The sequence below is a fragment of the Seriola lalandi genome, unplaced genomic scaffold (genome assembly GCF_002814215.2).
Source record: "Seriola lalandi dorsalis isolate HSWRI2012SDOR001 ecotype SW California unplaced genomic scaffold, Sedor1 jcf7180002053973, whole genome shotgun sequence".
Classification (NCBI taxonomy): Eukaryota; Metazoa; Chordata; class Actinopteri; order Carangiformes; family Carangidae; genus Seriola; species Seriola lalandi.
Window position 1 is genome coordinate 185,539 of NW_019524526.1, and position 15,356 is coordinate 200,894.

The 15,356-nt window shown below is 36.8% G+C and overlaps 4 protein-coding genes and 1 pseudogene across 4 annotated transcripts; all 5 read left to right on the plus strand.

Annotated features, from left to right (window-relative positions):
- The first annotated feature begins 544 nt into the window (after positions 1-544).
- On the plus strand, positions 545-1,523 carry LOC111652390 (olfactory receptor 10A3-like; annotated as a pseudogene).
- A 2,903-nt stretch (positions 1,524-4,426) lies between these two features.
- Positions 4,427-5,356, plus strand: LOC111652391 (olfactory receptor 10J4-like). The gene has a single exon (XM_023402642.1). It carries the CDS (start codon positions 4,427-4,429, stop codon positions 5,354-5,356), a length of 930 nt encoding a protein of 309 aa, XP_023258410.1.
- An 871-nt stretch (positions 5,357-6,227) lies between these two features.
- Positions 6,228-7,151, plus strand: LOC111652384 (olfactory receptor 4Q2-like). The gene has a single exon (XM_023402634.1). The coding sequence runs from the start codon at positions 6,228-6,230 to the stop codon at positions 7,149-7,151; it is 924 nt and encodes a 307-aa protein (XP_023258402.1).
- Positions 7,152-8,191: 1,040 nt separating this feature from the next.
- Positions 8,192-9,205, plus strand: LOC111652392 (olfactory receptor 6N2-like). The gene is given in 1 exon segment (XM_087173004.1): positions 8,192-9,205. A coding segment is annotated over 1 exon segment (1,014 nt).
- Positions 9,206-11,378: 2,173 nt separating this feature from the next.
- LOC111652382 (olfactory receptor 6C1-like) lies at positions 11,379-12,308 on the plus strand. The gene has a single exon (XM_023402632.1). The coding sequence runs from the start codon at positions 11,379-11,381 to the stop codon at positions 12,306-12,308; it is 930 nt and encodes a 309-aa protein (XP_023258400.1).
- The last annotated feature ends 3,048 nt before the right edge of the window (positions 12,309-15,356 follow it).

Here is a 15,356-nt window from a genome sequence, read left to right on the forward strand (position 1 = left end):
CTTACCTGAAAATTGATGTTTTGACTGTAAAATCTGCACACTTCCTCTCACAGCCATCCAAATTCACATGCAAGATCAGGGAGGAAGTGGATATACATGAAATTGATCACATGACTCTTATGTTATCCCTTATTGGTGAAAGTGATGCTGTTACAACTATCCCTTTGTTACAACCAGCCCCGGTCTCCCCTATAGCTAAAAACTCACTAGCACGGATAAAATCTCTCCCTAATGCATTATTTCAAACATCAACATGCACTGTGGGGAGGTCTCTAAATTCTCCAGATGTGAAATGATGTAACATCTACCAGGCTGGACAAGATAACAGTCTTTGAATACCTCCCAGAACCTAGTTTTGGTTTAATGTGCATAGATATCACACCATATAGATAGCTAAATAGGTTGATATGTATAATTGTTTTTGCTCATAATTTTCTGTTGAGTTATTATGACTGCTGTTTTAAAAAAAAAACTGTGATAAGAGATTGTTTAAGAACAGTCAAAGAGACTTTTTCCTCTCAGAGAGAACTATTTGACTTAGAGAATGGAAAACAGCACTCTCTCCTTTTACTTTAACCTCACCATGTTCATGAACATTGGACACCACCGCTATCCAGCCTTTGTCTTTTGCCTCCTGCTCTATGTCTTCATTGTCTCTGCTAATCTTGTCATAATACTGGTGATATCACGAGAAAGAACACTACACGAGCCCATGTATATGTTTATTGCATTTTTGTCTTTCAACTCTCTGTACGGTTCGACTGTTTTTTTCCCCAGATTCCTCATGGACCTTCTGTCTGATACTCATTTAATCTCACGTTCTGCTTGTTTCACTCAGATCTATGTTATTTACACATATGCTTCCTATGAAGTGACCATTCTTGGCATTATGGCTTATGATAGATATGTGGCTGTTTGTCATCCTTTACACTATCACAGAAAGATGAGCCGTAAAACTGTCTATACATTGGCATTCTTTGCTTGGGTATTTCCAGCGTGTAACCTTACAGTAAGCACTATTGTGATTGTCAGGCTTCCTCTATGTGGTAACAATATACATAAGGTATACTGTGCCAGCTGGAATATTGTAAAAATATCATGTTTTACCACTTCTGTTAATAATGTTATTGCTATGTTGGGGGCCATAAGTATGGCCTTCCTTCCCTTTAGTTTTATCTTGTATACTTATCTGAGAATTGTCATTGCTTGTTGGATGAACTCATCAGAAATCAAGGGGAAAGTATTACACAGTTGTTTTCCACATATTATTTCATTTGTGACTTATTCCATCACGTCATTTATTGATACTGCCTTGGGCCGACAAAATCTTAAAGAGATAAATCCATTCGTGGCTGTAATTTTGTCACTAGAATTTGTTGTCATTCCTCCGGTTCTGAATCCTCTTGTCTATGGCCTTAAATTACCAGAAATTAGAAGACACATTTTCAGGATGCTATGCGGAAAAACCCCAAACTAAGAAGAATTCCTCTAGAACATTACTAGAATCTACACTGATCATATGAATGATCTGTGCTGTGAATTAACCACCTTCATTACACATATGCCCCCATTAAGTGACCGTTCTCATCCTTTACTCTATCACAGAAAGATGACTTCCTAAACTGTTTAAAGGTTGTCCTACTTTTTTCTTTGCAGCATGCATTTCTCTGCCCATCAGGCTTCCTTTAGTGGCAAAGAGATAAAACGTGATTTGATCTGACTGGAATGTTGTAAAATTATCATGTGCTATAAACAATATTTTTGTTTTGCTGTAACATTGTTTAATGTTATGTTCTGTTTGGTGATATTGCCTTAAGATGGTATAATCTTGAAGAGATGAACACATTTTACTGGAGTTTGCTGTCATTCCTCCAGTTCTGAATCCTCTCATTTATGGCCTTTCAAGACACATTTTAATAATGTTTAACTTAAAACAATAGTTCAAAACATTTTGAACAAGTATAACTGCATAAATTTAACTATGACTGTTACAATAACAGAAATAAGAATACTATAAGATGGATGTGCATGTCCCATGCTCTTTATTATTATTTATTATTATTATGTTTTATTTTAAATGTACATAATAATGACATTGTTTAGGAACAGACATGCTCAGGTTGCCAAGACAATAGAAGCACAAGGAAAAAGCTATTTTTGTGAATAATTTTCAAAATTCCCCCATCTGGTTTGGTGGGCGCACAGGAAAAAAAAACATAAAGGAGTTTGATAGCACTCATAAAGAAAATGCTTACTCCATAGTTATATACATGCATATAGTCTCATCAAAAACAGATACAAAATGTGCCAATATCTCTTTATTTATTTATTTATTTATTTTTAATTTATTTATTAAAACCAGTTGCTTAATTTTTTCACCTGTTGCTTAATATGACACTCATAACTCTGCCATAACTTTCATGTAGTGACATGTATAAGGTCAAATATACCCCCCCCCCATGTGAACAAAAACTCTACATGAGCATTTTGTCTTTTGTGAAACAACAGTTTTATGAATGAAAAGACACATCTAAAACTCAAACGATTCCATTCTACATGTCGTTAAAGAAAATAAAGAAGGGTGGCACAACAAATCATTCAATATAATGGGTTTTATTTTTCTTACACACTATGTCATTTGGGAAATATTATGTGAACAAAGCAGAAAATACATGCCCATATCAGACCATAGACACAATATGTGTCATAGAGTGTGTCATTTGTCCATCTACGTAAATATTTGGTTATATTGTATATTTCCTATAAAAATGTTTTGCTGTTTACTTTATAGTAGAAATTGCTACTCCATTCTGCCAAGAACACAATATGTAATAATACTTATTTTTTGCCTCAAAGTGGTGAAACCTTAAGATAGTCTTTAAGTAGGATATCCAAAAAAAAAAAAATCAATAACCATCAAGATAACACAATAGAAACAGTGCACCTATGGGCAGGGTACAAACACCCCCAACTGGCACATAGTCAAAGAAGCCTGAAGAACAGGAGACCTCAGTAACCACCAAATATGAATCTCTACTGATGATAATAATATTTATGACTTAGCTCATTTTACCATCAAAGCTAACATCTCAGCTGCTTCGTGGACAAAAGCAAGGTCAGAATCAGAATTACTCAAGTCTGTGGAGAATCAGGGTGAAAACCAGGAAGAAAAGATGACGAGAAGTCGGTGAATCAACCTGAGCTGATAAAGAAAACACTGCAAAATGTGTCTGAACTGCCTTGCACAATTAAACCCTGGCTGGGGATAAAACCCATGAAGTGTCACTCAGAGAGTTGGTGGACTTTCGCTGTCCTTAATGAGCCTTTATTGGGGGTGGCAGAGCTCTCAGGGTGTCTTTTCATGCTGGTTGTGTCGGGCCTTGACGACGCAGTGGGCCTGATACGAAAGGTTCACTGTCCCTTCTAAGTGTAAGCAGTGCTGGAGATAAACCTATGGGGTTAACCCTCCCTCCCTTGCTTGAACCTCAGCTAGACACTTAACTGAACGGTTGAGACTTCCCTCCTGTGCCCCTCACAGTCAGGGACAGCCCTATAGTTAGTCACCCTAATAAAACTTAACTCCTTGTATACCTCAGCCTGTTCCTAACAGAACCTCAAAGAATGCTTTGGGCCTCCACAATACATTTTAGACCTACTTGGAGTAAACCTCTAGCAATCTCGTGGAGGGTGCTTACCTTAAAGAGGTGTGGGGGACGAAGCCGGGTTGGTGTGTGATGTCTTGCAAAAAAGATTTTTCGCTGATCATGGTTTAAGCCTTTTATTTAAGGTTAACAAAAAGCAGATGTCAGCAACAGTCACTCACAGACAGCCCAGGGGCACCTGTTGGCCTATTCTTGGCTTGGTGTGTCAGGGTCCTTACATGTCTTAGTTACAGTTGTTACAACTTTGTCACTGTAAGTCAATGTTGGACTCCTGCGGGGGTGACCATTATATTTTATCCCATTGTGTATCTCCTCATTGTTTTTTGGAATAATAAGCAAGAAATGACATTGATCCCAGACATCATACCTAGAAACTACATTTTCACAGTTGAGTATTAATCTTAAAATGCATTATGGTAAGTACTAAATTTTACAGTGATTATCAGAATTCTCCAGAGAAGAAAAACTATGACAGCATTCAAGATCAGATGAGATAAAACACTCTTAACTCCTCCTTATTACCTGCACTTGTGGCGTGTCTGGAGATCCAACCAAGAGCAAAATGTAGAGCAGGCCTCAAGGTGAAACTACTGTAGGTATGACCAATATTATATGATGTTATGTTTCAATGATTCAAGGTGGTTAGCACTTTATCACACAACTGCTTAAATCTTCCTTCTCACAGATGCTGTCAGGAATGAGAGTTCATCTAACAACAAAGACCAAACTACTGACGTCTTTGCCTCTGATTTAGTGTGAGTGGAATGGAAAACAGCACTCTCTCCTTTTACTTTAACCTCACCATGTTCACGAACATTGGACACCACCGCTATCCAGCCTTTGTGTTTTGCCTCCTGCTCTATGTCTTCATTGTCTCTGCTAATCTTGTCATAGTACTGGTGATATCACGAGAAAGAACATTACACGAGCCCATGTATATGTTTATTGCATTTTTGTCTTTCAACTCTCTGTACGGTTCGACTGGTTTCTTCCCCAGATTCCTCATGGACCTTCTGTCTGATACTCATTTAATCTCACGTTCTGCTTGTTTCACTCAGATCTATGTTATTTACACATATGCTTCCTATGAAATGACCATTCTTGGCATTATGGCTTATGATAGATATGTGGCTGTTTGTCATCCTTTACACTATCACAGAAAGATGAGCCGTAAAACCGTTTTCAGCTTGGTGGCAATGGCTTGGGTTTTTCCAGGCTTTGTTCTTACGGCATGCATTTCTCTGTCCGCCGGACTTCCTTTATGTGGTAATGAGATACAAAAAGTGTTTTGTGCCAACTGGAATGTTGTAAAATTATCATGTGTCAGCACTACTGTCAACAATATAGTAGGTATGCTTTTGACCATAGCCACAGTTTTCCTTCCCCTTTTTTATGTCCTGTACACCTATTTACGAATAGTAGCTGTTTGCTGGAAGAAATCTGCAGAATTCAAAGGGAAAGTATTACAGAGCTGTCTGCCACACATGGTTTCATTTGTGATTTACTCAATCACAGGTTTTTGTGATATTGCCTTGGGCAGGTATAATCTTGAAGAGATAAACCCATTTGTTGCTGTGATTTTATCGCTGGAGTTTGTCATCCTTCCTCCAGTTCTGAATCCTCTTGTGTATGGACTTAAGTTACCAGAAATCAGAAGACACAGTTTAAGGATGTTATCAAGGTATATGCAATAATAAGTCTGAACCACACCACGGCAAATTGTATGAATATGATTCTATGAGCACACATAGGTACAAACAACTGTGGAAAAACATACATATACAGAACCTATGAGTAGTGTGGGAACAGTCAAAAAAACCTAAAAAAACTGTCATTTAATTAACTCTCACACTATCGCTAAGGAAGAACAGAAATCAGGCTTAATCAGGATCAGTCATTACACACACATTACACAAGATGTTCCACAAATAAGCTGACTGTGAGTGTTGTGGTCACATGCTTATTGTTCTCAAAATATTGAATGAGATTAAGTCCAATACTCAAATGCAGACCATGTGTAGTAATAATGAAATAACAATAAGATCGACTGACTATGCCTTTTACATTTTTTTCACATATAAATTTTGCCAATCCTTAGCCAGTGTAAACATAATTTGTTACTGTTGTTGAGCTAAAAATATTCTCGAAATATATGTGTTTTGCATGAATAAACAACATGACAAATTATTTTCTTGTACCATTACTATTTTGATAACAGATTACATTTTTCTAAGTCTCCATGCATGACTTACTTTCCATTAACTTCACACATGTTGGCATTTTATTTTACGTGGTCTCAATTTCACCTCATAAAGGTTTTCAACACAGCTTAATTTTAAAAATAATATGATTTTAAAAAATCACATGCCACATCACTTACTGGAAATTTGAAGTCCCACGCTAACAGCGTCATTGAGTGTTTCTGCCATGAGAGAATATAAAGTCATCATGGAATGGGTTGACACAGAACAGGATGCCCATTTTTTCTCCCACAAAGGTTAGTTTGTGCAAATATAATTCCTATTGCTCAAATGAGAGATAAATAATGATAAATTGTAACATTTTATGATGGATAATGTGTCAGTAATTACAATGTTTACTCTGTCAGGGTTAAATGGCACCGCAAACTACAGAGTCACTCTCTTTGTTCTCACTTTATTGTGTTACTTTGTGATTTGGCTGGTAAATCTGACCATTATTGTGACAATCATTGTGGATAAAAGCCTTCATGAACCCATGTACATCTTCCTCTGTAATCTGTGCATCAGTGGACTGTATGGGACAGCAGGTTTTTATCCCAAATTCCTCATTGATCTTCTGTCTCCCACTCATGTCATCTCTTATGCTGGATGTCTTCTGCAGGGTTTTGTGTTGCACTCTGCAGCTTGTGCTGATTTCTCTATTCTAGCTCTAATGGCCTATGACAGATATGTGGCTATTTGTCAACCTCTGGTATACCACTCTGTGATGACTACACCAAGAGTTTGTGTATTTGTGTTTTTTACTTGGCTTGTTCCATTTTATCTGTTGTTCATGAGCACAATAACAACATCAAATTCAAGGTTATGTGGCTCACACATACCGAAGATCTACTGTGTTAATTGGTTAATTTCTAATCTTGCATGTTCTGCCTCTCTTGCAAAAATTATCATTCCAGCTTTTAATTATACTTTTTATTTTGGTCATTTTATGATTGTTGTTTGGTCCTATGTATACCTGATCAAAAAATGTCTGAGATCCAAAGAGAATAGGAGTAAATTTATGCAGACATGTGTACCACATTTAGTCTCTTTAATAGTAGTCGTTGTATGTTTGCTTTTTGATTTGTTGTACATGAGATTTGGCTCAAAACAGTTATCACAAAGTGTCCAGAATTTTATGGCGATAGTATTTCTCTTAATTCCTCCAATCCTCAATCCCCTCATTTATGGGTTCAAATTGACGCAAATAAGAAACAGAATTCAAAATTTTATTTGTGGTAAAAGGTGAGTTTTTAGACCAAAGTCATGAGTTGTCTACACAAAGAAAAAAAAATCATGTATATGATTTGGGAGAAATACCAAATACATTATCATTTTAATCATTAGACAATGTGACATTCACACATAACCAGCATTCACAGTTGAAATGCCCCTTACATCATGACAGAAAGCAAATTACAGGGAAAATTCTGTGGCATGTAAAAAAGTCCAACTAAATTTATCTGTTGTGCTTTAAATGTGTCTCCAATCACATCATGTTTAACATATTTTAAAACATGTGGAGCTTTCAATAAATCTGCACCTGATGAGACGTGTGCCTTGTTTCATATAGCTTTGCCTTAAAACTTACTTTGCATCAGTTGCTGACTATTTCAAATTTGTGTTTGATCTATTTTCTGTTGTAATTCATATTTATTTAAAAGCATCTCTGTCTCACTGAGTTATTCAACAAGGAAAAAACAGCACCCACAAATAAAAATGACTGTTTTAGGGACCATACATCACCTTTGTCAAATTTTATACTGTGAAGTAGACACTCAAACCATTGGAGTGTTATTTATTTATTTCCTTGTGCAAACCTGTTTCATAAAAATTATGTTTATATACAAGTAATGTGCACTCATTTACAAATTCAGGACTTAGTAATGTCTTAGTAATGACTTTTGAGCGTCTGAAGTGTATTTGTTTTGCTGTTGAGTTCAAATATCAAATCTTTCTCAATTGCTTACTCCACCTTTAACTGTGTGTAAGGAAGTTTGCAGTTCATACGCCATAATAATAGCTAGTTGTCAGTGCAAGTGTTCTTAAAAAATTCATAAAACAACGCGATTGATGAAATTGGAAACTTAAACCATCAAGTTAAAATGTTGTCTTTAAACTCAATATGTGTACTGCAATCTTTTCTGTGTTATCATTTAGTCATTCATCTCTAGCGTATTCTAGCTCACTGATTGGATTGTTTGAATTTCTATGTTCACCAGCACATTATCTGTTGCTGCCATTAAAGCATATAAACTGAACTACAAATGACGGTTCAGGTTGTTAGTGATGAACAGATGCAGTACTGGATGTCTCGTTTTTAATAATGTAAGAGCAAACTGTATAATTTCCAATATGATGGATAATGTGTCAGTAATTACAATGTTTACTCTGCCAGGGTTAAATGGCACAGAAAACTACAGAGTCACTCTCTTTGTTCTCACTTTATTGTGTTACTTTGTGATTTAGCTGGTAAATCTGACCATTATTGTGACAATCATTGTGGATAAAAGCCTTCATGAACCCATGTACATCTTCCTCTGTAATCTGTGCATCAGTGGACTGTATGGGACAGCAGGTTTTTATCCCAAATTCCTCATTGATCTTCTGTCTCCCTTTCATGTCATCTCTTATGCTTGATGTCTCCTGCAGAGTTTTGTGATACACTCATCATCAAGAAGTGAGTTATCAATTCTTGCTGTTATGGCTTATGACAGATATGTGGCTTTATGTCAGCCACTAATGTACCACTCTGTTATGACTGCACAAAGAATATCTCTGTTAGTGGCCTTCTCTTGGCTCTTGCCTCTTTTTTGCATGTTCAATAACACAATGACAATTTTTCAGACAAAGTTATGTGGCTCACACATACCTAAACTTTACTGTTCAAATGCACTGCTTGGTAAACTAGCTTGCTCTCCGCCTGTAGCAAATACCATTATTGTATATTTCAACATTGCTATTTACCATGTCCATTTTTTCTTTCTTATTTGGTCTTATATGTATCTGGTCAAAACGTGCATGAGATCCAAAGATAGCAGGAAGAAGTTTACGCAAACATGTGTGCCACATTTAGTCTCTTTATTCAACTTTGGCTTTGCTGTGTTGTTTGATTTAATGTACACACGGTTTTCTTTGGGAAGGTCACCACAGAGCCTTCAGAACTTCATGGCAATAGAATTTCTTTTAATCCCCCCTATTGTGAATCCTCTGGTCTACGGGTTAAAACTGACCAAAATTCGTAACAGAATTTCTTTATTTTTTTCAAGAATAGAAAGAAAGTGTCTTGACAGCGTAGATTAACTGAAGTGAGAGCATTTTCAAATTCATTCAGAATATATTCATGTGTGATAAAAAAGAGGTATTATGACCATCCTGTTCATTCAATACCCCAAGTTACTCCCTGCAAATCCTTGTTCATGTCCGGTTTGACTGTTATGAACTGTGCCATATTGAATACATAAGATACATGCTAGTTCCCATGATCAAAATTCGTCTCTCTTTTGGGATTTTTTTCAAATGTAACATTACTCCTAAGTCACAGAACAGCCTTGGAAGTCGCTGGTGGAACTGCACTGCCCAGCAAATAGGGAGATTAACCTCAGAGGATCGGACTACTGGACAAACTTTACTCATGCGATAAACTCTCTCAATTTGTCAGAAGCTCTGTTGTGAAATAGGTGTCGACATGTGTTTCTCTTCTTTGGCAATCATTGACTTTAATTCAGTGGCACAGGTCTGGTGGGTTGGCAGGTGGGTGGGTTGAGTGGATACTTGGGATCAGACTGGATACAATGTACTCTTTGTATTTTGTATATTGTGAAAATCTTCAATAAATAGACCTGGATTACTCTTGAGCCAAATGTTACTGTAAAATGTTTGCTATCCCATTGCATTTCCACTCTCGTCATGTCTACATTAGACAGAATTCACAAAAAATATTTATTTTGCTGAAAAGTTCTTGCATACAGAGAATAATGACTTATAATGCATTTAGACACAAAAACTGAGTCAAGCTTTGAGAAACATCCACATGAAACTGACAATCATCAATCAAATATAGAGCTTACATGAAACATCTGGCAACAACTGCCACTACAGCCATGTGCCACACTTTCTTATATAATCCTTGTGAGCTGAAAACAACGATGCAACATAAACCGTTTATCAAGCCTCAGTATCAAAAGCGTCTGTCAATCATGTGAAAACACTGAAGAGTAAGGATATGCAGCAAGATCAAATGCAGCATTCACTCTTCACGTGCCAGTCCTGAGTAGCCTGGACAACCTCCTTGATTTTCTCAAACACACTTAACAATCCACTTCATCATCTCTGTGTTTTTGAAACAGAAACAACACGTGTATATATTAAAATCATATATTCATATATTTAATATATTTATTATATTTTCAAGCTGAGACAGGAAACCAGAAATGTACGCAATTTGCTGCATCATACTGGAGATGCAAAACTGGCTGCTCGTGGACGGAGTAACATGTCACCCTGAGGCAGCGACCTTAAGACGTGCCTTTGTGTACTTGTTGGTGAACTGGTGTTGGGGCCGATTGTGTACAGTACACTGCTGCATGTGCAAAGCATGGACATGCAGCAGGACACCGTTTTCGAAATGGTTAAAATAAATGAAGAAAAATGAAGAAAAGTTTGAATTAGACATTTTTTTGATTTGGTTTCCGTGTTTATTAGATTTTCCCTTTTTTGTTTTCCAGATAAATTAAATAATTGAATGAAAGGATGATACACGGGCTTCATGTTTCCCCTCCACAATTCTCCTCTAAGGACCCAGGTTCATTATCCGTACATTTAAGCTACCTTGTCCAACTTGGGCTTCGGGGACAGAGGCCTGTCCAGGGCCGGCACAAGAGACTCAGTGGGCAGGTATGGACACACTATGCCCGTCCATGTTGCCAGGTTTGAGTGGGTCACCATTTGGTTTATTTTGTACACACACAAGGACACACATGTACTTGCACACGCACAGATGATGCGATAAACATTGCCGACAATGGTTTCTCACTATTCCACTGTTCAACTGATAGTAGTAACGGGCCTTGATGGGCTGCAATGTTGCAACATACGAAGGGGAGGATACAAATGTTTTATGAGTAAGGAAATACATTCAACATTTGTTAGACCTCAAGGATGCACACAGTGTATTTTAATCAGTAAGACTGAATGTAAACATAACTTTTGTTTGTATCACTGTTGTTATTGTTATCATTATTATTTTTCTGATGTTGGTCGAACTAGCTCAGTATTCACCAATGGACTTTATTCCCACGTGTTCCTTGTTGTTGTAGTTAAAGCTGTTATTAATAGATTGTATTGAAGGAGGGCAGACTCTGCGAGGGATGTATCTACAGCACAGCGCACTTTAACCCCTTCACTCTGTAACCACTGATGCTGTGACACAAGGAAAGTAGAATTTGAGAAGAGAGGTGTAATTTGTTCTCTGACCATGGATAATGTTTCTATTGTAAGAATTTTCACTCTCTCTGGGATAAATGAGACAATGAATTACAGACTTACTATTTTCGCACTCACTTTACTGTATTACTGTATGATTTTGTTTTTCAATATCTCTCTCGTCACTATCATTATCGTAGATGAAAACCTGCATGAACCTATGTACATCTTATTGTGTAGTTTTTGCATTAATGGACTTTATGGGACCACAGGTTTCTACCCCAAATTCCTTTTAGATTTACTGTCGTCTTCTCAAGAAATCTCATATGAAGGATGTCTCGTACAGGCTTTTGTCATGTACTCATGTGCTTGCTGTGATTTGTCCATTCTAGCAGTTATGGCCTATGACAGGTATCTGGCTATATGTCGACCACTGCACTACCACTCTTTTATGTCTAAGAGGAAGCTCTCTGCGCTGGTATGTTTCTCTTGGCTGACACCTTTCTGTATTTTCTCCATCAATGTTGTGCTAACGTCAAGACTAAAGTTATGTAGTTCAAACATTCAGAAACTCTTTTGTGTGAACTGGATAATTGTTAAACTTGCTTGTCGTGAAGCTGACGCCTTTTCAAATAGTGTAGTTGCATATCTTACAATTTTCATCTATGTGTTTCACGGCTTTTTCATAATTTGGACTTACATGCATCTCATTAGGACTTGTGTGAGGTCCACAGATGACAGGATAAAGTTTATGCAGACATGTGTGCCCCATTTAATTTCTTTAGTTACATTCCTTGTTGTAATTGTTTTTGATTTGATGTACATGCGATTTGGCTCCACAGATTTACCTCAGAGCCTTCAAAACTTCATCTCTATAGAATTTCTCCTCATTCCTCCATTTATGAATCCTCTAATATATGGATTTAAACTGACCAAAATAAGACACAAAATTCTGTATTTAGTTCATGTTGGTAGAAAGTGACCTCCTCCACTGATTGAACAATTCTCTAATTCTACTTAATGTGACAAAGAAAAATCTACTGTTTTTACTTTGGAATAAATCATGATATCTGGTTGAGGGTTTTTCTGAAAATATCTGCAGAATGTCTACAGGCCTGATAAATACAGGATTCAATATATGTTGACTAGCAAAGCATTTAACTTTACAGTATTTGATAAACATCAACCAATAATGTACCATATTGTAAAGAGTTTTATATAGTTAGTAACATTTTTCCAGTCCAATAAAAGTGTGTTAGCTCCAATCCGTGAGTTTGTTGGCCAGTTTCATGTGGTAGACAGTAATTTGAGGGAGAAATGAGGGGAAAGAAAGAAGGAGGAGAAAGAGGGAGATGTTATCATGGCATACACATGGCTCTGGTTTTGGGGTGAATTCTGTTTTGCATTTAGAAAGGTTAAGAATGTATGGTGTCTTTAAAGTCTAATATGTTGGTCTTCCTGTCAGCTGCTGTTTCTTCTGTTGAAATGTCTTCTGTGATAAGGTGATATGGTGATATGTGAGATTTTTCTAGATTTCCAGTTTTTAAAAGATTCTTTTCTTAGTGATAATTAGAGAGATGAGAAATGAGTTTATGTGTTTTAGTGTGAGGGGAACTTCTGTAATATCATCCAGCAAAATGCATATTGAGCTTGATATAAATGTGTTTTATTCATAAAAATAGCACCATTATTAAAAAAAGTAATATGTTTCTACAGTAAGTGTCGCTTCTACATTTTACATTATAATTAAAGCTTAGCAGTTATGAGTGCAGTGTCTTATAATAAAGGGATAAAGGGGTCTCTCAATCAAAATGATAACAAAGCACCTAGTTTGGTGATGTCATGAAGTAGTGTGGGACCATGGGAGTTGTTGGTTTTACCAATATTGCCAATGAAAATCTAATCCTATGTGACAAGGGCCAAAATCATATTAGCAGACAAAATGTATTTTTAATTCACATCACATATTGTCATGTGTATTCATGCTAGGTCCTTTCATTCTAATGAAATAGTCACAAGTAACATCAGCTAACGTAAGGTTAATTGCTTACCATAAGATGAGCCAGCCAGTCAATTTTCTTCCCATCCTGTAGTTCTGTCACACCTGATTGATGGGAAGAGTTAGGACTTTAACATTTTAATTGGTTTGTCAAGTTTGATAACTAGTTTAGCTCCACTCAACTCCAACCTGAGCAGAAGTCTAATTAGCCAGAAAAGGAAAATTTTATTTTTCAAGCACATTTAAACAAAGGATATTAAAATATAAAGCAAATGTAAAAACATAAAAAGAACCAACAACAACAATAAACATCGAGGGACAAATACAGGATTATAGACATTACAACAGAAAAGATGAGAGGGCCAAAAAGGCTGTGAAATAAAAATGTGTCTTTAGCCTTGAGATGGAGGAAGTACGTTGAATTTCTGACGGCAACTGGTTCCACAATCGTGGAGCAGCAACTGGTAAAGCTCTGTCACCTTCTAGTTTTAGTCGTGACCGTGGGACACACAAGGTAGAGTAGTCGTCAGATCTAAGAGACCTATAAGCTGAGTGTAGAAGAAGGGGTCTGACCATTTAGAGCCTTGAAAACAATTAGCAATGTTTTAAATTGGATTCTAAAATGAACAGGGAGCTAATGAAGAGAGGCTGGGAGAAGAAGCTCACACTTTTTAGTAGCAGTCACCATCTTTGCAGCTGCAGGCGAGTTAATGGATAGGGAATTACACAGTTCACTCATGATGTAATGAAGGTGTGAATTACTTTTTCTATATCACGTAAAAACAGAATTGGCTTGATTCTTAAATTATAGTAAGAGAACTGACTTGTTTGTCAAGACAGAGCTCAGAATCAAAGATAATACCCAGATGTTTGGCATGAGACTTCACGTTTGGGGTGAGGGGGTCTAGCTAGTGTGATGGCTTCTGGACGTGAGGGGTTAAAAACACCTATGCAGGTTTAAGTGCAGAAAACTGAATTAGAGTGAGGCGTGGTCTTGTTACTGTACGTAAGTTATAATAACTTAACTCTTAATCTTTCAAACTCCTTCTGTCCACACTGCAGACAGTTGTTTTTTCATGTCAGGGCCTGAAAGAGATGTCACATAGTTTGGGGGCGGAGTTTCCCAGGGTAAGTCACAGATTTTTCACAAATCGTATTTATTGTGTAGAGGACAGAGTTACTGGATTTTTTCTGGAAAGGGGGCAGTGGCTTCTGTTGTAATGAACACTATATGAATGGTGATTTATATCTCAAAAAGGTGGATTTAGTGTTAGGGTATGAGTAACACAGCCTCTAGAGGTAAATGTCAAAATTCTTGTAAGGTGTCTGTGACATTGATAATCCTTTTCTCATTATTTAATACATTATAATTAAATTATTTTATCTCATAGTTACAAAACAACATTTTCCGAAATTTGGACAGTTTAATTAGTGCCACGGTTGCTCAGCTCCGAGGCACTCCTCTACAGCTCCTCTACAGCTAGAATAGCTGAGAGGAGTGCCTCGGGGCGTTATTAATATTCCTTTGGGCTTATTATTATTCTTCCGCCAAATTTTGGCGCGTAACTCGTCCCGCAGCTTTGAGAAACCCCAGTAATATATACATCAAAACGTGCGTCTTGATCCCGAAAGAGGTGCTATGACTTTTGGTGTTATAATTCCAATTTTTCCCAAAGTTATTCCCAAAATACTGGGAATAAATAATGCATAGGAATGCATTGGAATTTTCTTTAAAAACCCACCTTTTTTCTACAAAACTGCACCTTTTTTCTACAAAATTTCACCTTTTTTCTGAGTCACCCAGCTCTCTCATACCTGCACGTAGAAATGTGATTCAAACTATAAAACGGAGGAAAACTTCTGCTCTCTCAAAAAGACGGGAACTGTTTTTACATAACATGTAAACTTTTCAAACTGTGAGCACTCAAAGGAGGAGTGCAAATCACTTTTTCTTCAAAGTTAGAGTGAAAGCGTCAGTTGGCTAGAGTGCGTGAAGCAGTAAAAAATAACCTTTATTTTTATTTTTAACTC